This window comes from Ipomoea triloba, chromosome 14, assembly GCF_003576645.1.
Source record: "Ipomoea triloba cultivar NCNSP0323 chromosome 14, ASM357664v1".
Lineage (NCBI taxonomy): Eukaryota > Viridiplantae > Streptophyta > Magnoliopsida > Solanales > Convolvulaceae > Ipomoea > Ipomoea triloba.
In genome coordinates, this window is record NC_044929.1 from 4,534,143 (window position 1) to 4,557,693 (window position 23,551).

General features: G+C 33.4%; 3 protein-coding genes and 2 long non-coding RNA genes across 5 annotated transcripts; all 5 read left to right on the plus strand.

The window, feature by feature from the left end:
• Window positions 1-82: 82 nt before the first annotated feature.
• LOC116003682 lies at window positions 83-956 on the plus strand. The gene is made up of 2 exons (XR_004094696.1): window positions 83-538; window positions 634-956. It is a non-coding gene; the product is annotated as an uncharacterized LOC116003682 (long non-coding RNA).
• A 1,320-nt stretch (window positions 957-2,276) lies between these two features.
• Window positions 2,277-3,370, plus strand: LOC116004187. The gene is made up of 3 exons (XR_004094761.1): window positions 2,277-2,373; window positions 2,471-2,541; window positions 3,353-3,370. It is a non-coding gene; the product is annotated as an uncharacterized LOC116004187 (long non-coding RNA).
• Window positions 3,371-4,770: 1,400 nt separating this feature from the next.
• On the plus strand, window positions 4,771-7,922 carry LOC116005156 (putative late blight resistance protein homolog R1B-16). Its single transcript, XM_031245412.1, has 2 exons — window positions 4,771-7,491; window positions 7,589-7,922. The coding sequence occupies exons 1-2, from the start codon at window positions 4,825-4,827 to the stop codon at window positions 7,616-7,618; spliced, it is 2,697 nt and encodes an 898-aa protein (XP_031101272.1). The 5' UTR covers window positions 4,771-4,824; the 3' UTR covers window positions 7,619-7,922.
• Window positions 7,923-10,839: 2,917 nt separating this feature from the next.
• LOC116004794 (putative late blight resistance protein homolog R1B-17) lies at window positions 10,840-13,302 on the plus strand. The gene is made up of 3 exons (XM_031244964.1): window positions 10,840-12,290; window positions 12,627-12,732; window positions 12,850-13,302. Exons 1-3 carry the CDS (start codon window positions 10,840-10,842, stop codon window positions 13,300-13,302), a joined length of 2,010 nt encoding a protein of 669 aa, XP_031100824.1.
• Window positions 13,303-18,320: 5,018 nt separating this feature from the next.
• Window positions 18,321-22,664, plus strand: LOC116004369 (putative late blight resistance protein homolog R1B-17). Its single transcript, XM_031244393.1, has 4 exons — window positions 18,321-20,927; window positions 21,020-21,128; window positions 21,747-21,893; window positions 22,045-22,664. The coding sequence occupies exon 1, from the start codon at window positions 18,337-18,339 to the stop codon at window positions 20,341-20,343; it is 2,007 nt and encodes a 668-aa protein (XP_031100253.1). The 5' UTR covers window positions 18,321-18,336; the 3' UTR covers window positions 20,344-20,927; window positions 21,020-21,128; window positions 21,747-21,893; window positions 22,045-22,664.
• The last annotated feature ends 887 nt before the right edge of the window (window positions 22,665-23,551 follow it).

Below are 23,551 nucleotides of genomic sequence, written 5' to 3' on the forward strand. Positions count from 1 at the left end.
TATCGAGAACCTTGTTAGTTTACAGCAGCTGGAGAGACTGAATATTAGTGCTTATCAATGGCAATATCCTAGTCCAAACGGGATCCAGATTAACAGTCATATTGTTTTCTTGAAAAGGCTTAAGAGGTTAACATTCGAAGGAAATTGTTTTGAGTGGAATAAAATTAATGTTCTTTGCAAGTTGCCTAGATTGGAGGTACTCAAGTTAAGTGGTGCCTTTGTAAGTGAATTGTGGGAGCTAGCGGAGGATGACAAATTCTGCCAGTTAATTGTTTTGAAAATTGGTCCAACTGATCTCAAGGATTGGAAAGCCACTGGTGATCATTTCCCAAAACTTGAGCACCTCTCCCTTTTTTCATGCAAGAAATTGAATAAGATCCCTAGCGGGTTTGCAGAAATTGAAGGATTGAAATCAATCCAATTTACGTGTTGTCGTCCTTCTGTGGTTGCTTCAGCCGAGGAAATCAAGCAAGATCAACTTGATTATTTGAATAATATTGTGGATGTGGTTGTGGCAGAGCAACATGACTACTCTTCGGTATCTCTCCCTTTTATCTTTCTTAATTACTTTCTTTCTAAACTTCATTCAGTTTCATCTTTATATCCTAATTTAGTTTCAACAATTCATGATAGGTTTCTGAGCCTGAGTCTGATGAATACGAGTCTGATGAAGCTTAGTTTGATGAAAATGGGTTTTTCCAGAAGAGCAGGAGGAAAGCTTGAGAAAAAATTGGTAGTTAAGCACATTTATCATTGTGAATCATAAAATTTGACTTTGCAACATTGTACTGTGTAGTTCTGAGTGAGAAAGCGTTGCATCAATTTGTGCTTTTTGTTTTAAAACATTTGCTTCTATTTCATTCATAAGGTGGGTCATGTGATATGCTTGAAGTTCAATGTTTATATTGGTGTAAAAATTTTGCCTTTTGCAGTTAAATATTTGCAGTTGAGTTAAATGTTATTTAATTTGTTGAAGAATACTTGAGGTGTTGAGTTTGAAACAGAGACTGGAAAGGTGATATCTACATTTTATACAGGGAAGGTACCTTATGTGGTGAGACTTAATCCTGATGAGGATAAACAGAATGTGCTTTTGGCAGGTATGAGTGATAAGAAGATAGTACAGTGGGATATGAACTCTGGGCAGATGAGTATGATCAGCTTCTTGGAGCAGAAAATATAATCACATCTAATTTGTGGATGATAATAGGAGGTTTATAACTTGTAGTGATGATAAATCCCTCCGGGTTTGGGAATTTGGCATTCCTGTTGTTATAAAGTACATTAGTGAACCCCATATGCATTCTATGCCTTCCATTTCACCACATCCAAATGGGAATTGGCTTGCGGCCCAGAGTTTGGATAATCAAATCCTTATCTATAGTACCAGGGAGAGGTTCCAGCTGAACAAGAAGATCAGAAGAGATTTGCTGGACGGGGTGACGAGGGAAACCTCCAGCTACGCACGGGATAAATGTCACCTTGTGACCATAGCTGGCAAAGGACTACAAGGAGGTAAACCAGCCTAAATTAAATTATGCTCTCTTTAGCAAGAAGATTGTTGGGACATACACATAATTAATTACGGATTACTTAACAAACAGAAATATTCAGTTAATGACAATCACTGTCCTAAAGGGGCTCTAGTTGGTAAACCTCTGTCACCTTGAGCAGGAATCAATGTAGAGCAGCGCATTGTCTCAAACCAACTCATCTGGGATTTAATCCCAATTTAGTTGGATTCAGTTAACTTGGGGTGGGGGGTTGAAAGGGTGGACAAATAACTTATGCTTAATCTGGATATGTTTTACTTGCCTAGTCAAATATGGGTTATAAAGCTATGTACAGTATTACATATGGTCATATAGCTCTGTGCAAAGTTGATCTTTTGCAAAGCTTTGTTACATCTATATATGTTTATTTTACATTGGCTTGGTGCATTCTTTTTATTAATGAAAATTTACTTACCAAGAAAAAAAATACAAGTGGGTCAAAATAGGTTAGATAAGTGATTAAAATAGAAAAGGCCGTAAATATATATTAATTGTTTATATATTTTCACAACTCGAAAATTGAAGAACCCAAAACCAGATAATTGAAGTAAACACAAACAAGATTTGACATTAATGCACAGTTTTTTGGTTCTGTAAACTGGAGTTAATTAAGTTTGTATGCAGGAACTCCAATTATGAAAGCAGAAAGGGTCAGGATATATCAGAAAACCCTCATGCGCCACTCTTTTTCTGGTAGAGTGGTTTAAACAGAGAGGTAAGAGTAGAGGGAACAGTGCACAAAATTTCTGAACAAGAATCTGAGCACTACTTCTACAGTCGTCCAATAGAAAGTCAAATTGCAGCTTTAGTTAGCAAGCAGGTTCGAAATCACCCATTCATTCATTCTTATACATACACACAAATATATTTCCATTTATTTTATTTTCTTATCTCCTTATATAACACTACATTTCCAGAGTATTGTAATTCCTAATCGTCAGACTCTCCACAACGAATACAAAGATTTGGAGACCAAGTACTATGATGGGTCAGTAAAATTTTTGTATGGTATAACTATTAATTTAGACTTTTTAGTTGAGACGAGAAAAGTATTAAGATTTGACTTATCGGCCTGGACATATGAGGGGGGTCAATTATACCATATATGGACCAATGTTTACCTTGCAATATTGCATTATTGATCTTAGTCCAAAATAACAGACACATAAACTGTTAACTATAGGTACAAATATGTTAACTGCACACATAATATGTTAATAATATATTACGTATCTGCCGTTAACATTTGTACCTATAGTTATCATTTGTGTATGTAGTTATAACATGTTATGTGTTTTCAATTTATTTATATACACAAAGACGGTTATCTGCAGATGAACCCTGGTCCATGGTATAACAATTGTATGAGGGCCATGAGTCTAAACTCTAAATAGCAAAGTTATTCTTATAAATCAAAGAGATCTTGGCCCTGTTTGGTAAATAATCAGCCTATCAGCCAATTTTGGTTTATTTGACCACTATTAGTTGTTTGGTTAATAAGCTTTTTGTAACTCCAAAATGCTAAAATTCAAAAAGTTACTCAAAACAGCCTTTTCAATTAGCTTTTTGAGAAAAGAAATTATACCAAACAGCTATCAGCTAACAGCTAATTTATCAAACAACTTTTTACAATAAACTAATATTATCAACAAATCATTCATTCTAACCCAAACAGCCAACAACCATTTACCAAACAGGCCCTTATTTCATTGTAAAATTCATCGATCCTGGTCTTACAATTTTTTTTGGATATAAAGTAAATTTAATGTAAATTTCTATCTTGTGGTACATGCATGCAGAAATGTGATTCCCAAACCGAAAAACGCCGGAGGATACAGGCTTAGACCGAACATGTTTGAATTCTTGCAAGTACAAGAATCTCAGTTGCAGTATAGGTACATCATATGAAGCTCTTGACATGTAGAGAGAAACTTGTTAGTACTTTAATTTTGTTCCCTACTTGAACTAATTGATAGGAGAAAAAGGCAAATTAATGATTATATATTAACAGGTTGCAATATACTGCTGGAGATATTGATGGAAAGAAGGAATGGAAAATAGATCAATCCACTTGTGATAAGTGTTAAAATATTATTATGTTGTTGTAATTGTTGATCACGTTATTAGTGGTGCATCTTTATTACAAAGAATTTTATTATAAAGAAGGATTTTGTAGTGCTCGATAGTCTTGAAATGCTCTAAAAATTTTCTTAACCTAATACAATACAATTTTAAAGTTGAAGTTCTAGATTCTTAATTTATCGTTTGTATCGTCAAAATCTAATTATACTTTATTATATTACTAACAAAATAAAAGAAAAAATTCCTTAAAATTTCCGCTATTCAAGTTTTCTAATAGATGACCTAGGTTTATATACAGATTGTTTGAGAAAAATTTCAAGATTGTGCTCCTTGTAATCCTTAGAATTGAAGGATTGATTTAAGAAAATAGAAGTACAAACAAGAGCTCATAGAGTCATAGATAAGGAACCAAACTGGAAAAAGAAAAAACAATAGGAGGTAGATTATGAGAAATTAATTAATTGAAATCCTGCACAGTACACTTTTCTCTGTCTGTTCATAGACACTTTCTCAAGTCTACAGAACCACAAAGAGCCATCATTCATGTGAGAGTGTAAACCGGGACACCGAGTGCCACTAGATCACAAGGTCTTTGGCCACTTTTTCAAACTTAAATACAAAAACAAAATAAAATCCCGTATGCTATGCCCATTTCTCCAAAAATATAAGATTCCTTGATAACTCAACGTCTTATTTTATTATTTGTCTATTTGCACCGAGTCCTTCAAATCTCATTTTTATAAGGTTTTTGGTTTTCCAATTAGAGTACAACATGAAATTAATAATAGGCATGGTGCTATAAAATAAAATCCTGTACACTATGCCCATTTCTCCAAAAATATAATATTCCTTGATAACTCAACTTCTTATTTAATTATTTGTTTATTTGCACCGAGTCATTTTTATAAGGATTTTGTGTTTTCCTATTAGAGTACGTACAACTACAACATGAAATTAATAATAGGCATGGTGCTATTTTATATCTTTCCAACAAAAAGCCACCGAAACATTTAACTTAAAGAAATAGCATTGCATTATAGAGGGTGTCTTGCCATTATTGAATTCCTGTTGATATTAATTAAATTAGTTCCACTTGCTTCTTCTGTGAAAGCTTACACACAATCAAAGTAACTAACAAAAAATTGCAGATTTGCAGTTGCATTATCACACACAATAGATCCAAGGATAGATGGCTTGTGTAGCTGTAGCTTCTCTTTTGAGAACAATAGAGATTGAGTTCTTGCAATATAAGCCTCGTCCACTTGTTCTAGACAATCATCTCATCTCCCCCAACAAACACTTGATCCAATCTTTCCACCAAAAGCTTGGATTTCTCATAAGTCAGCTCGATGAGGAAAGAATCGATGGTGTTGAAGCAGTTAAACACTTGGAAACGAAGCTCAGGGATTTAGCGTTCAGAGTGGAAGATGAAATCGAAATCCTTGTAGCACATCTTTATGATGATGATGAGGAGGAGGATATTGATGATGAATATTTAGTCGGAATAGCAGATCTCTTTGTAGAAGAGGAAGATGAACTACTCCGAGTAGAAGATCTGTACGTGGAAAAACCACAGAGGGACACAGATGCGGAGAAGACGACGACTCAGCCTTGTGTCAAACTTGGTCAAGTTTTTCAAACTGCAATGGAACAAATTAAAGCCATCAAGGAAGAGTTGGTGAAAATCAAGGCAGAAGGAAGAAAGACAGCCCATGATGTTCTTCAAAGGTCTCAACTTCTTTCCTCCCACCATGCTTCACACTCCAAGGAACAAATGGTCGGGAAAAAACACGAGTTTGAGATAATCAAGAAGCTGCTAACTGAACTTGGATCTAAGGAAAAAAAAGTTGTATCAATTATAGGTATGGGAGGAATCGGTAAGACAACTTTGGCCAAACAAGTTTATGAAGATCCATCAGTTTCTATCCACTTTGACGTGCGAGCCTGGGTTGTCGCATCACAGCTTCACAATAAGAGGCAAATGCTTGTAAGTCTTCTTAATTCAATTTCCAAACAAGACGGCCTAGAAAAGTCCACTGATGAGGATCTTACTTTAAAACTCTACCAATGTTTAAAGCGTCAAAGATACATAATTGTGGTTGATGATGTGTGGAGTGGTGAGGCATGGGATGATGTTTGCAATTGTTGTCCTGATGATGGAAATGGGAGTCGAGTATTGTTAACTACTCGCCTTGTAGAGGTGGCACATTATACGAGCTCTGACAATGACTTTTCTCATCATATGCAATTATTGAATCAAAGTGATAGTTGGAATTTATTTTGTGAAAAGGCATGTAAATCTCGTGGCGTTGAATTTGAGATAATCGGGAGACCAATTGTTGAAAAATGTAAAGGATTGCCTCTAGCAATAATTGTGATTGCAGGATTGTTTTCCAAATTCAGCACGCTATATGAGTGGGAGAATATTGTAAATGCTCTAGATTCTTCTACAACAACAACAATTGCAACAACATGCTCAAAAATAATTTCACTGAGCTACAATCACTTGCCTCACCACTTAAAGGCATGCTTTTTATATTTAGGGGTTTTTCCAGAAGATCATAAGATAAAGGCTAATGAGCTTTCAAGATTATGGTCTGCGGAAGGACTTGTAAAGGCATCCGAGAATGAAAACTGTGATGTAGTGGCTGAAAAGTACATACAAGAACTTATGGATCGAAACCTAATTATTGTGAGCAAGTGGAGTTGTTGTGGAAGAAAAATTAAAGTATTTGGGGTGCATGATTTATTGCATGCCTTTTGTGTGAAAGAAGCTCAAAAGGAGAACCTTTTACATGTTGTTCAAAAAAATGGTTCCGATTTTCCTCAAAGAGGCTTCCGTTGGGTAAGCATACAGTCATCAACTTTTGATGTGTCTGCACTATGTTATTCATCAAGAAACTGTCGGTCCATCTTCTGTTTTTCATATTGCCGAAGCTTAAATTTGAAACAGTTCAAGCTATTGAGAGTGTTCTTCTGTATTAGCTTTCGGATGTATGACAATGTTGTGGATCTCGTCCATTTGAGATATTTACCTTCAGCGCTTGATGGTCAAAATATTATGAAACTGTTCAAGGCTTGGAATCTTCAAACACTATATATTTGTAAAGATGATAGGAACTATTTGGAGTTTCCACAAATGCAATATTTTCGTTGTTCATTTATGACAGGAAATCCTCCCAAATTTGTTCATCAAAACTTGCAGAGTCTTTCTTGGTTGGAGCCTGAGCATTGCACAAAAGAATTCTTTACACATTTTCCAAACATAAAGAAGATAGGGATTAACGGTAAAAGAAGGGATTGCAATGATTGCATCGTGAACCTTGTCAGTGTACAGCAGCTGGAGAAACTGTATATTTATATTGGTAGTGTCAGTTATACGTGTCCAACCATGATCCAGATTAACTGCCATATTGTTTTCTTGCAAAGCCTTAAGAGTTTAAAATTTGACGCCAATTGTATGGAGTGGAATGGAATTAATGTTCTCTGCAAGTTGCCTAGGTTGGAGGTGCTCAAGTTATTAAGCAATGCATGTGTAGGCAAAGAGTGGGAGCTACCAGAGGATGATGACAAATTCTGCCAGTTAATTGTTTTGGAAATTGGTAGAACTGATCTCAAGGATTGGAAAGCCACTGGTGATCATTTCCCAAAACTTAAGCACCTCTCCCTTTCTTCATGCAAGAAATTGAAAGAGATCCCTAGAGGGTTTGCAGAAATTGAAGAATTGAAATCAATCCAATTAGCGGGTTGTCGTCCTTCTGTGGTTGCTTCAGCCCAGGAAATCAAGGAAGAACAACTTGATTATTTGAATAATATTGTGGATGTGGTTGTGGCGGAGCAACGTGACTACTCTCCGGTCTCTTTCCCTTTATCTTTCTTAATTACTTTCTCTCTAAACTCCACTCAGTTTCATCATTATCCTAATTTAGTTTCAATGATTATATTCATGATAGGTTTATGAGTTTGAGTCTGATGAAGCTTAGTTTGATGGATGAAATTGAGCTGTGCCAGAAGAGTAGAAGGAGGAAAGCTTGAGAAAAGAAGAGTAGAGAAAAATGGGTATGCATGTCTATCTATTATTGTGAATCATAAAATTTTACCTTGCAACATTGTACTGTATAGCTCTGGGTGAGAAAGCTTTGTATCACTCTAATTAATTCATTTTGTGCTACTTTAAAGCGAGTTAGACTTGTAGTTTAATTTGTTGTGCTTTTTATTTTAAAAACGTTTGTTTCGATTTCCATTCATAAGGTCAGTGATATGCTTGAAGTTCATTCAATGTTTATATTGGTTTGGCCTTTAATTTTGCAGTTCAGGTAAATGTCATTATTATTATTTTGATTGAAGTGAATAAATGTTATAGAATGAGATATTTGAAATTATAATGTAAAAGCCTTAATAGGCGGCTTCCAAGCTTAAAATCACGAGGGCTCGGAATTGTTGATCTGAGTTATTATGCAATTCCCTCCTGAGATTCTTCTGGAGCAATTGCTGCTTGGTGCAAGCTAAGGGATGAAATGGTTTGCCAACAGTGACTTGCCACAAATTGGTTGTATATACCCTGCCCGGTAACTGGTGTCTATCTTTTTCTCCCTCTCTGTTCTATAGTCTAAGTCAAGGACAAAATCTCAGTTGCATTATAGGTACTATGAAGCTCTTGACGTGTAGGGAGAAATTTGACACTTTTGTTCCCTACTTTAACTAATTGATAGGAGAAAAAGGCAAATTCAAATTATATATTAACAGGTTGCAATATACGGAGTACTACTCAAGATATTGATGGGAAGAAGAAATGGAAAATAGATCGATTCACTTGTACTGTGATAAGCCTGTGTTAGGCAAAAACTTGTGTGAGACCATCTCACCGTGAGACCGGTCGGGTTTGATCAAGATTGAAAAGGTAATACTTATACGCACAAATGTCATACTTATATGTTCAAATGTAATATTAATCGAAATAAAAAAAATTTTACTTATAAGGGTAAATGTAATACTTTTAACGGAAAATACAATACTTTAACATTTCGATTTAAAAGTATTAAATTTTTCCTCAAAAGTATTATATTTTTCCTTATAAGTAAAGGCACTGGTTAACATTAGTTATTATGGAAAATGTAATACTTTTTCTCTTAACAAAAATTGTATTCATGATTAGTATTATATTTGAGCATATAATTAGTAGGACATTTGCATGTTGCTTCGACTCGTCTCGTCTCACGAATAAGGATCTGTGAGACAGTTTCACACAAGCGTGACCTAAGTGTTAAAATAGTGTTGTTGCAATTGTTACTTTTTTTATTTTTTTATTTTTTGTTCAAAAAGGAGGGGGATACCCGATTACAAGCTATATAATGTTGGAAAAAATGTCAAATTGGCCCCCTAAGTCGGGTGAATAATTCAATTAGACCCTCTAACTGAAAAAAGCTCCATTCAAGCCCCCTAAACATGCAAAAAACTGCAATTGAGTCCAAAATTACTTGTTTATCAGGTCAAATTCAGTTAGGGGTCTAATTGCACTATCCGCCCGACTTAGGAGATCAATTTGACACTTTTTTATTATTTTATTTTATTTTTCAAAAAAATATTTTTTATTTATTAAAAATATTATTTATTTTTAAATATTAAAAAACAAGGGGAATAGCTCTATTACATGCCCCCTTTGTATTAGGCTATTCCTGAGTCTTCAGGAATATATTATATATTTTATTGACTATTTTACCTTGTTTAACTTAAAATAATATACATTATTTTTCTCTCTATCTTCTCACCTCTTTCGCCATCTGTCATTTACATCTAATTGAGATTGAAATTCTTCTTCAAGTTTCAAACAAACTCTATTTTATTGAATTTTATTTTTAAAAAAATAATTAATTAATTGATTAATTATATATATATATAAACTTTTGGCAGCAAGGTTTTATTTTTTTCCTAGAAAATTATAGAAAGTGTTGTCTTGAGTTATGTTCATCTTGAATACAATATGTAATTAAAAGTTGTAGAATAAAAATGATTAAGTAATAAATACCTAATTAACATATAAAATGAAATGTTTATTACTGAATGGATTCTTCGTTATTTATTTATATTACGAGTCATTCATTGACAATTGATTTAACTTGGACATTTTATTTTTTAAGAAAATGAGTCATTGTGTAATTAGAATAATACAGAAGAATCGTTGCTCCAACCAAATAGGCTGTTCGATAATGCTCACCCGCTGTTAGAACTAGTGCACCAACATTTAGTCCAGCTAATCTCAGTTTAATTGTAAGAAAAATTGTTATCTCAATAGCGTACATAACTATTTTATTTAAATAAAATGCAATTTGTGATTTTCCTTTCTCGGGTATAAATAATTGCAGTTGCCGGTAGTGAAGCATTGTACAGTGGATTTATGATTTGCTCTCTAAGAACATCTATTAATATATCTAGGATGGTAATACAACTTAAATTTAAATTATTTGTAATAACCTTTATATTTTATTATATACACATTTTGATTTACTTGTTGTTTTAAATTATCGATTTACTCCAATTAATGTGTTAATTATTATGTACTTATTTGATTTTATTATTTCTCAAAAATATTACCGTGGTTAGCAAACCAAATAATATATATGCAATTAATATATAAGATTTAATATTAAAAATAGGAGATGCATTCATAGTTGTGTATTTAAAGTACCAACTATTCTATGAGAATCGTCTAAATACTTATCATTTTATGTTTTTTTTAAAGAAAAATAATCCGTATTGCAAACAACTGTTAGTTCTTCAGCATTTAATCCAATTATTTTTTTAATAGCCTACATGCCTATATAACAAATTCATTCCATGCCTACCATGGGTAAAAATACTAGTTTTCCTTAATAACAATCAAATATTTGTTAAGTAACTACTGAGTAAACAACTATATATGGTATTTGAGTATTTGACACCATACCTAATCCGAAGCTATCAAAACATTTTTTTTTTGTTCCCCGACAACTATACCTTTATCTTTTTATCTTCCCAACAACAAGCTATGGTGTTATCTTTCACTATAAAATTAAAAATAGCATTGCATTATAGAGGTGTCATACCATTATTGAATTCCTGTTGATATTAGTTCCAGTTGCTTCTTCTCTGAAGCTTACACACAATCAAAGTAACTAACAAAAAATTGCAGTTGCATTCACACACAAACAGATCTAGAGATCGAAGGATGGCTTGTGTAGCTGTAGCTTCTCTTCTCAGAACAATAGAGCTTGAGTTCTTGCAATATAAGCCTCGTCCACTTGTACTGCGCAATCATCTCATCTCTTTCAACAAACACTTGATCCAATCTTTCCACCAAAACCTTGGATTTCTCATAACCCAATTCGATGACAAAAGAATCAATATGGATGGTGTTGAAGCAGTTAAACACTTGGAAATGAAGCTGAGGGATTTAGCGATCAGAGTGGAAGATGAAATCGAAATCCTAGTAGCACAGCTTTATGATGAAGAGGTCGATGATGAATATTTAGTTGGAATAGCAGATCTCTTTGTGGAAGAGAAAGATGAACTCGGAGTAGAAGATCTGTACGTGGAAAAACAACAGAGGGACACAGATGAGGAGAAGACTAAGCCTTGTGTGAAACTTGGTCAAGTTTTTCAAAGTGCAATGGAACAAATTGAAGCCATCAAGGAAGAGTTGCTGAAATTCAAGGCAGAAGGAAGAAAGACAGCCCATGATGTTCTACAAAGGTCTCAACTTCTTTCCTCCCACCATGCTTCACACTCCAAGGAACAAATGGTCGGGAAAAAACACGAGTTTGAGATAATCAAGAAGCTGCTAACTGAACTTATTGGATCTAAAGAAAAAAAAGTTGTATCAATTATAGGTATGGGAGGAATCGGTAAGACAACTTTGGCCAGACAAGTTTATGAAGATCCATCAGTTTCTATCCACTTTGACGTTCGAGCCTGGGTTGTCGCATCACAGCTTCACAATAAGAGGCAAATGCTTGTAGGTCTTCTTAATTCAATTTCCAAACAAGACATCCTAGAAAACTCCACTGATGAGGATCTTGCTTTAAAACTCTACCAATTTTTAAAGCATCAAAGGTACATGGTTGTGATTGATGATGTGTGGAGTCGTGAGGCATGGGACGATGTTCACAATTGCTTTCCTGATGATGGAAATTGGAGCCGAGTATTGTTAACTACTCGCCTCGCAGAGGTGGCAAATTATACTAGCTTCGACAATGACTTTTCTCATCATATGCAATTATTGGATCAAGTTGATAGTTGGAATTTTTTCTGTGAAAAGGCAGGTAAATCTCGTGGTGCTGAATTTGAGATAATCTGGAGGCCAATTGTTGAAAAATGCAAAGGATTGCCTCTAGCAATAATTGTGGTTGCCGGACTGTTCTCCAAACTCAACACACTAAATGAGTGGGAGAATATTGCAAAAGCTCTAGATTCTTCTACAACAACTATAGCGGCAACATGTTTAAAAATACTATCACTGAGCTACAATCACTTGCCTCACCACTTAAAGGCATGCTTTTTATATTTAGGGGTTTTTCCAGAAGATCATAAGATAAAGGCTAATGAGCTTTCAAGATTATGGTCTGCGGAAGGACTTGTAAAGGCATCCGAGAATGAAAACTTTGATGTAGTGGCTGAAAGGTATGTACAAGAACTTATGGATCGAAACCTAATTCTTGTGAGCAAGTGGAGTTGTTGTGGAAGAAAAATTAAAGTGTTTGGGGTGCATGATTTATTGCATGCCTTTTGTGTGAAAGAAGCTCAAAAGGAGAACCTTCTGTATGTAGTTCGAGAAAATGGTTCAGATTTCCCTCAAAGATGCTTCCGTTGGGCAAGCATACAATCATCAAATTTTGATGTGTCTACACTATGTTATTGATCAAGAGGTTGTCGGTCCATCTTTTGTTTTTCAAAATGCATAGACTTAAATTTAGAACAGTTCAAGCTATTGAGAGTGTTCTTCTTTATTATCTCTAGGACGTATACAAATAATATTGCGGATCTCGTCCATTTAAGATATATATCACCAGTGTTTAGTGATGAATACATTATGGAACTGTTCAAGGCTTGGAATCTTCAAACTGTATATATTTGTGAAGATGATGCGAACTTTTTGGAGTTTCCACAATTGCAATAATTTTGCTGTTTATTTATTACGGGAGATTTATATCTTCCCAAATTTGTTCATCAAAACTTGAAGAGTCTTTCTTGGTTGCACCCTGAACATTGCACAAAAGAATTCTTTACACATGTTCCAAATGTAAAGAAGATACGGATTGAGGGTGGAAAAGGAAAGTGCAATGATTGCATCGAGAACCTTGTCAGTTTACAGCAGCTGGAGAGACTGAATATTAATGCTAATGAATGGGATTATACGAGTCCAAACATCCAGATTAACAACCATATTGTTCCCTTGAAAAGCCTTAAGAGGTTAAAATTTGAAGGTAATCATTTTGAGTGGAATGGAATTAATATTCTTTGCAAGTTGCCTAGGTTAGAAGTGCTCAAGTTAAGGAAAGTGGCAAAGAATGGGAGCTACCAGAGGATGACAAATTCTGCCCAGTTAATTTATTTGGAAATTTTTTCAACTCATCTCAAAGATTGGAAAGCCACTGGTGATCATTTCCCCGACCCTCCAACACCTCTCCCTTGATAATTGTAAGAAATTGAAAGAGATTCCCCGCGAATTTGCAGATATTTCAATATTGAAATCAATCAAATTAGTGGACTGTCTTCCTTCTGTGGTAACTTCAGCCCAGGAAATCAAGGAAGAACAACATGATTATGATAATATTGTGCGTGTGGTTGTGGCCAAGAAACGTGGCTTCTCTCTGGTCTCGATCTCTCCCTTTACCTTTCTTAGTTACTTTCTCTCTAACTCTATTCAATTTCATCATTATCCTAATTTAGTTTCAACGATTAATGACAGGTTTTTGAGCCAGAATCTGATGAATGAAATTGAGTTGTGTCAGAAGAGTAGGAGGAAAGCTTGAGAAAAGAAGACTAGAGAAAAATGGGTATGCATGTCCATCTTTCATTGTGAATCATAAAATTTGACTTTGCAACATTGTACAGTGTAGCTTTGAGTGAGAAAGCGAGTTAGACTCGTCATTTAATTTGTTGTGATTTTTGTTTTAGAAACATTTGTTTCTATTTCATTCATAAGGTCACGTGATATGCTTGAAGTTCATTCATGTTTATATTGGTTTGGCCTTTCACAAGGAAAGATTAATGTTTATATTGGTTTGGCCTTTAATTTTGCAGTTCAGGTAAATGGAGTATTATTAATTATTTTATTGAAGTGAATAAATGTTATAGAATGAAGTAACAGCATATATAATATATTCAGGAAAAGAATGCGAGAATGAGATATTTGAAATTTTTTTTTTTTTTTGGAATACTACTAACTCTATTACAATGCATATCTGTTTATAACTACTTTCTCAACGTATTGAAGCACAAGAGTCAGTATTTTCTCAACGTATTGAAGCACAAGAGTCACCACCTCCCGTATAAAGGGAAGGGTTTGATGCCACTGGACCACAATTAAAATGTAAAAGCAGCATCAACTCCATGAGCTGCTGCAGATTTCTGGAGACTGTTTTCTTTTACCAACCTTAACCGTAGCCTTTCATATTCCAATCAACAATATCATTCAACATAAGTTTTAGTTAAACTAGTATTTCACTCGTGCGAGGCATAAAATATAAATAAATGCAAAATAATTAATTCCAATATATATATTATAGACAGAAAATGTCATTTATTAAATTTCGATAAATGTTATTTATCATATCATTACAAATATTAAATCTAATACGAATTTTAAAATGAAGCCAAATATTCCACATAGGTATCAAATCAATCACAATCATATATTAACAACAATAAAATGCTTCATCAAAACCATTTATAAATTACTCCGTATTAAATACCTCCTTTATACACAACATTTGTAGTCTTCAAACCATAATGTCCATCTTCATTACATACAAGTACTTTAAGACCATATGGACTATTAACTCTAGACAAAGCTACATAAAGTTGACAATGTAAAAATACTGGTTTCTTCAAAAGCAAACCAACATTAGATAGTGTTTGATCTTGACTCTTATTTATTGTCATTACATACAACATCAATGAAAATTGTCTTCTTGTGAATTTAAAGGGCAATCTTGGATTTGAAGGTGTTAGCGACAATCTGGGAATCTAGGAGGACAATTTGGTACTCGCACTCCAAATTTTCTTCCTATGTATAATGGAATTGTAATTCCTAGTTAGGGGAGGTGAGATTTGCATTGTAATTCTATAAGTAAATTTAATGTAAGTTTCTATCTTGTGGCACGTGGATGCTGAAGTGTGATTCCGAAACGGAAAAACGCCGAAGGATACAGGCCTAGACTGAACATGTTTGAATTCTTGCAAGGACAAGAATCTCAGTTGCATTATTGGTACGTCATATGAAGCTCTTGACATGTAGAGAGAAATTTGGTACTTTTCTTCCCTACTTGAACTAATTGATACGAAAAAAGGCAAATTAATGATTATATATTAACATGTTGCAATATAATGCTGAAGATATTGATGGAAAGCAAGAATGGAAAATAGATCAATCCACTTGTGATAAGTGTTAAAATATTGTTACGTTGTTGTAATTGTTGATCATTTTATTAGTGGTGCACCTTTATTACAAAAAATTTTATTACAAAGAAGGATTTTGTAGTGCTTGATAATCTTAAACTGCTCTAAAAAATTTCCTAACCTAATACAAGACAATTTTAAAATTGAAGTTCTAAATTCTTAATATCTGATCTTATCGTTTACATAATCAAAATCTAATTATACTTTATTACTAACAAAATCAAAAACTTTTCTTTCCTTAAATCTCCGCTATTCAAGTTTTCTAATAGATTGTTTGAGAAAAATTCCAAGATTGTGCTCCTTTGTAATCCTTAGAATTGAAGGATTGATTTAAGAAAATAGAAGTACAAACAAGAGCTTATTATAGAGTCATAGATAAGGAACCAAACTGGAAAAAAAAAAAAAAAAAAAAAAAAAAGGCAGAGGAGAAATTAATTAATTAAAATGCTGCACAGTACACTTTTTAAAACTTAAATACAAAAATAAAAGAAAATCCTGTATCCAAAGACACCCTTAATTATTTGTTTATTTGCACCGATTCCTTCAAATCTCATTTTTTATAAGGTTTTTGGTTTTCCAGTTAGAGTACAACATGAAATTAATAATAGGCATGTTGCTATAAAATAAAATACTGTACACAATGCTAATTTCTCAAAAAATATAATATTCCTTGGTAACTCAACTTCTTATTTAATTATTTGTTTATTTGCACCGAGTCATTCAGATCTCATTTTTATAAGGTTTTTGTGTTTTCCAATTAGAGTACAACAATATGAAATTAATAATAAGCATGCTGCTATTATATATATATATATATATATATAGGTGTTAAGAATCCTGCGAGAACAGTACTATAGGAGAACAAATTTTAGCCTTATATTTTTTAAAATTCGACGGATCTGATCATATTTAAAAAAAAATGCGATGATATTTTCGTAATTATAATCAACTTCACTATGCAAACTTGAACACTTAAATATGCAATCTTTAACAACTAAATATGCAAACTTGATAAATTTTATAAAATCAACTAAAAAGCTAAATTTTAAATCTAAATCGTAAATGGTAGACCTTAAGTAGTAAAAAGTGAACCACTAAACCAAATAAAACAAAAAAACTCGGTCATAAATTCTAAAATCGAAACCTTAAGTGTAATGCCCTTTCGCATTTTTACAACTGCAATCTTTTAATACTAAATAGGGAAAAAGGTCAAATAAGTCCCTAAACAATATCTGAAAAGTCAATTAGGTCCCTAAATATTTAAAAAGTACAATTAGGTCTTTTAACATGTTAAATTGAGACAAAAACTCAAAAATCAGTAAATAAGCAGGTCATTTACTGTTCAGGAAAAAATTCGACAACCGTCACCGGAGTCCTACTGAAGGCAATCAAATAGTCGCCTTCCTAGGGGACTGGTCGCCTTCAATGGAGAAGACGAACTTCGCCGGTCCATATAAGTTGTAGAATCACATGACCCTTGCTATAAAATCTATTTACTTTATTCATTGAATTATTAAGCTATTTCTAGTCCTAAGCTAATTATTCCTAACCACATTTTGCATTAACCTAATCCGCAAAAGTATTACATTGTAGTATCTGTTCACTGAGGCTCAATCTCATGACCTCGACTCTCATATGGAAGAGTCACTACATGTCATATGAGCACAAGGTGCTTAGCATCTATTTTGATAATTATATTACTCAACATTATTTATTTCATTACTTCAAGAAATATTTGTATTGGTTATATTTATTGAAAATTGATTATATTTTCTTTATATATAATATATACTCTATTTTTGTGACAATCAATATTTATTTTTTATTTTTTGCAATGAATTAATTTATTTATGATTTATAAAAATATATTTTTGTAAGAAAATTATAAATAATGTATTAATAAAAGTTATGTAATGTTTGTAAGGGTGTGTTCAATTTAGAGTTTTAATGACTTTTATAGAGTTTTTAATATGAAAATGTTTTTAAAAGTCTATAAATATTTGTCCTATAGATTTTTATAGACTCGTATAAAGTTGATGAAAGTTTAAAAATTTTTAAGAAAGTATACCAAAGTCATTTAAAATCCGTCACTTTAAAAATATTTAAAAGTCTTAATTGAATACACCCTAAGATAATGCAATAATTACAGTTCAGGATTTACGGTCATAATTTACAAATTCAATATTCTAGCAGTATCTTAATATAATTGTACTGTAGGTTAACTAAAATAATTGAAAGGATTAATATGAGTGCCATTTAAAATATCTTAATTACAAATTTTTAATGATATATTTCTTATGCATTAATTTTATTTGAAAAAACAATTAAGTTAAAATAGAATTTATGGAGAAAATATTAATTTCTAATAACTAAAATTAAAATTCTAAATAAATTAAAAAATCTTTCAACCACTCATCATTCAATTATTAATTCAAGTTGGACTCCCTGGGACTCTGGGAGTAGCTTATTGGCCTTTAATTTGAGTCGATCAACTATATGTAATATAAGTAATTTAATTTTTTATAGTTCTTTGAATCTTTGCCTACTAACATTAAAACGCAGGATTTATCTCGGACACACTCTCGAATAATAGCTGTGAGTTTTCCTTGTTAGTCAATAAAAATAAAAAACTTATTTATTAAATAGTGCACATTTGTTTATAACAATTAAATATTTGTTATTAAGTTTTCAAAAAAAAAATTTGTTATTAACCAAAATTAGATTGGAATTAAACATTACAGTTCATTAAATGACTCTAGAATTTGAGTATTTGACACCATACCTAATCCGAAGCTACCTAACATTTTTTTTTTTGCTCCAAAAATAAAAAAAAAAATTAAAAAAAAAACATTTTTTTTGTCATTCTTTGAATGATTCCCCGACAACTATACCTTTTCTTTTTATCTTTCCAACAAGTGTTATCTTTGACTTTAAAAAATGGCATTGCATTATAGAGGGTGTAGTACCATTATTGAGTTCCTGTTGATATTACTTCCAAATTCCAATTGCTTCTTCTGTGAATTTTTACAGTTCTAGAGATCGAAGGATGGCTTGTGTAGCAGTAGCTTCTCTTCTGAGAACAATAGAGCTTGAGTTCTTGCAATATTACCCTCGTCCACTTGTACTGCACGATGATCTCATCTCTCCCAACAAAGACTTGATCCAATCTTTCCACCAAAAGCTTGGATCTCTCATAAGTCAGCTCGATGAGGAAAGAATCAATATGGATGGTGTTGAAGCATTTAAACGCGTGGAAACCAAGCTCAGGGATTTAGCTTTCAGAGTGGAAGATGAAATCGAAATCCTAGTAGCACACCTTTATGATTCAGAGGAAGAGGAAGTCAAAATAGCAGATCTCGTTTTTAAAGAGAAAAAACCACAGAGGGACACAGAAGGGGAGAAGACTCAGCCTTATTGTGTGAAACTTCATCAAGTTTTGCAAAGTGCAATGAAAGAAATTGAAGCCATCAAGGAAGAGTTGGTGAAAATCAAGGCAGAAGCAGGAAGAAAGACAGCCCATGATGTTCTACAAAGGTCTCAACTTCTTTCCTCCCACCATGCTTCACACTCCAAGGAAAAAATGGTCGGGAAAAAAGACGAGTTTGAGATAATCAAGAAGCTGCTAACTGAACTTGGATCTAAGGAAAAAAAAGTTGTATCAATTATAGGTATGGGAGGAATCGGTAAGACAACTTTAGCCAGACGAGTCTACGAAGATCCATCAATTTTTCTCCACTTTGATGTGCGAGCGTGGGTTGTTGTGTCACAGCTTCACAACAAGAGGCAAATGCTTGTAAGTCTTCTTAATTCAATTTCCAAACAAGACGACATAGAACAGTCCAGTGATGAGGAACTTGCTTTAAAACTCTACCAATGTTTAAAGCGTCAAAGGTACATGGTTGTGGTTGATGATGTGTGGACTGGTGAGGCATGGGATGATGTTAGCAATTGCTTTCCTGATGATGGAAATGGGAGTCGAGTATTATTAACTACTCGCCTCGCAGAAGTGGCAAATTATACTAGTTTCGACAATGACTTTTCTCATCATATGCAATTATTGGATCAAACTGATAGTTGGAATTTATTTTGTGAAAAGGCAAGTAAATCTCGTGATGCTAAATTTGAGATAATTGGGAGGCCAATTGTTGAAAAATACAAAGGATTGCCTCTAGCAATATTTGTAGTTGCCGGACTGTTCTCCAAACTCAACACACTAAATGAGTGGGAGAATATTGCAAAAGCTCTAGAGTCTTCTACAACAACTATTGCTGCAACATGTTCAAAAGTACTCTCACTAAGCTACAATCACTTGCCTCACCACTTAAAGGCATGCTTTTTATATTTAGGGATTTTTCCAGAAGATTATGAGATCAATGCTAATGAGCTTTCAAGGTTATGGTCTGCGGAAGGACTTGCAAAGGCATCCGAGAATGAAAACTTTGATGTAGTGGCTGAAAGGTACATACAAGAACTTATGGATCGAAACCTAATTCTTGTGAGAAAGTGGAGTTGTTGTGGAAGAAGAATTAAACTGTTTGGGGTGCACGATTTATTGCATGCCTTTTGTGTGAAAGAAGCTCAAAAGGAGAACCTTCTGTATGTTGTTCGAGAAAATGGTTCAGATTTTCCTCAAAGATGCTTCCGTTGGGTAAGCATACAATCATCAAATTTTGATGTGACTACACTATCTTATTCATCAAGAAGCTGTCGGTCCATCTTCTGTTTTTCCCAAGAATACATAAGCTTAAACTTGGAACAGTTCAAGCTATTGAGAGTATTCTTCTTAATTAGGTCTGACAAGTACAGATATATTATTTTTGTGGATCTTGTCCATTTGAGATATTTACCTTCTGCGCTTGATAATGATCAAAATATTAAAAAACTGTTCAAGGCTTGGAATCTTCAAACAATATATATTTCTCTAAATCATAGGAACTATTTGGAGTTTCCACAACTGCAATATTTTTATTGTACATTTATTAGGGTATATCCTCCCACATTTGTTCATCAAAGGTTGCATAGTCTCTCATGGTTACACATGTTCCAAACGTAAAGAAGATACGGATTCACGGTGAAAGAAGAAAGTGCAGTGATTGCATCGAGAACCTTGTCAGTTTACAGAAGCTGGAGAAACTGTATATTTTTGCTAATAACTGGGTTTATACGAGTCCAAACATTTTCCAGATTAACAGCCATATTGTTCTCTTGAAAAACCTTAAGAGGTTAAGATTGGAAGCTAATTGTTTTGAGTGGAATGAAATTAATGTTCTTTGCAAGTTGCCTAAGTTGGAGGTGCTCAAGTTATATTCTCATGCCTGTGTAGGCAAACTGTGGGAGCTACTAGAGGATGACAAATTTTGCCAGTTAATTGTTTTGCATATTTCTCAAACTGATCTCAAGGATTGGAAAGTCACTGGTGATCATTTCCCAAAACTTGAGCACCTCTTCCTTATTTCATGCGGGATATTGAAAGAGATCCCTAGTAAGTTTGCAGAAATTTCAGGATTGAAATCAATATATTTAAGGAACTGTCCGACTTCTGTGGTGGTTTCAGCCCAAGAAATCAAGGAAGAACAACTTGATTATTTGAATAATATTGTGGATGTGGTTGTGGAGGAGTAACATGGCTACTCTCTGGTCTCTCTCCCTTTAACTTTCTTAATTACTTTCTCTCTAAACTCTAATCAGTTTTATCATTATCCTAATTTAGTTTCAATAATTCACGACAGGTGATTTTTGAGCCTGAGTCTGATGAAGTTTAGTTTGATGGATGAAATTGAGTTGTGCCAGAAGAGTAGAAGGAGGAAAGCTTGAGAAAAGAAGACTAGAGAAAACCGGGTATGCATGCCTATCTATCATTGTAAATCATAAAATTTTACCTTGCAACATTGTACTGTGTAGCTCAGAGTGAGAAAGCATTCCATCACTTTAATTTATTTGTGCTTTAAAGTGAGTTAGACTCGTCTTTTAATATATTGTGCATTTTGCTTTAAAAACGTTTGTTTTTATTTCATTCATAAGTTCATGTGATATGCTTGAGGTTCAATGTTTATATTGGTGAAAAAATTTGGCATTTTGCAGTTCAAATATTTACAGTTCAGTTAAATAATGTTATTTGTTGAATACTTGAGGTGTTGAATTTGAAACTTCAACTTCTTTCTGACTTATAGTATTTATGTTTGATGCATATATATGGAGATCAGATATGTTATTGGATTTGAACCTGATCAGTAAACAATAAGATTCATTGAAACCTTCTCAGTGGAATATTAAGGCTTTTTATTTCTTCTGATCCCATTTATGTAAATGTTTAATTGTATTTTTCAGTGTTCTTGAATCTATCTGTATGTGCAATGCCATAGTTTGTTGAGTGTACAAACTTCAATTCATAGTAGTTGGAAGCTTCAAACATCTACATCGCACTTCTAAGTTATAAGAAAAATGTCTACTTTACAGTTCACTATGATACATTCTTCCTCAACACTATGATGTATTATTTATCTAGCCACTGAGGGGTGGGAAGAAAGAGGCCGGGTTTGCAAACTGATCGAGCTGACTGAGCTGTAATGATTGAAGGAATACATTCACTAATTGTTGCCATTGGTAAGTGCCGAAGATGCTATGTTTTGTGTAGTATTTGGAAGGCATCTTGTGCTATAATTGGAATCCTTTGAGCTTATTATATTCTTATAATAGCTTATTTTAATTAAAGCTAAGAATAAGGACTAATTGTGGTTGTATTGTTGCAATATAGGAAAACAATGTCATTTCAAAGGCACTTCGAGACAGTTTGGTATTTTGATCATATCTTAGGTTAGGAGTGTCCAAATTAGGTTATTCAAGTGGCATTGGAACGAAAAATCAAAGGGCTACAAATTTTCTAGAGACCACGAAGTCTAATTCAGACATTTTCAAGGTCAGAATCATACCACAATTTACCGTGTGATCCTAGGCGTGATACCAACTTCAAAGAAGTGTTTATGCCGTGATGAATCTCGTGACAACAACTCCAGAGGACTTTTTATGCTCTTCATGCCATTCACCACGCGGTAACGAGGCTCGTGGTGAAAACTTCAAAGAACAGTTACTACTAATCATCACGCCATTTTACCACGCGGTAACCATGCTCGTGACGCAAAGTTAAATTTTGGCTATAAATAGAGGCTTTTGATCTCATTTGTGGGGAATCTAAATTTTCACACTTTGTTAATACTTGTATTTTAGATTTTAGATGATTTTTAGAACAACTTGACAACTTGATATAAGAATTCTAGGGGGATTTCAACTCACAATTGTGAAGATTTGCTTGGAGATTGAAGATTGTGATTTCAAAGCTAAGTGTTCATTTAAATTATAATTTACTTTTCTTTATAATGCTTCCATTGATTTTTCATCTTAGCTATACAATTGTGACAATGTGTAGCTAATTCTTAGGGAATTAGGATTAGGTTTACTTGATATGATGTTAGAACGTTTTGATTGCAATTAGGAGATGACTTGATGTATTGACTTGATTCTTGTTGGGAGTGAACTTTTGTATAGACTATTGTATGGTGATGGCCACATTATGCAATAGGACTTGGAGGTGTGTAGTTGCCAAGAGATTGAGGCTACACTATAATCTAATCCACTTGCATTTCCCGCCTTGCATTATTGGGCCACATTATATTATTTTGCTCCATGCTTTATTCTTTCCTTTTAGCTCAATAAATTATCATTATTCTTATTGGACCAACACCTCACCCATAAAGATGGACGCCCCGCTTGGGCAATTGGGTCAATACTTTCCCAATAAAATGGGCCCGGTGTCCCATGTCATCATCAAGTACTATATGAGAGAAATAAGAACCAATCACAGTCTTACATCTGTAAAAATTTGAAGGATATGATCCTATTTTAAAAAAATGTGGTGGTATTTTCGTAATTATCATCAACTTTACTATGCAAACTTGAACACTTAAATATGCAATCTTTAACAACTAAATATTCAAACTTGACAAATTTTATAAAATCAACGAAAAAACTAAATTTTAAATCTAAACCGTAAATGTTAAACTTTAAGTAGTAAAAAGTAAATCACTAAACCAAATTAAATAAAAAATTCAGTCATAAACTCTAAAATCGAAACCCTAAGTGCAATGCACTTTCAACTCTAAGTGCAATGCACTTTCGCAAGTGCAATATTTTAATACTAAATATGAAAAATGTTAATATTAAATGTGCAAACCTACAAAAATCTAAAAATTACAAATTTTAGTGTT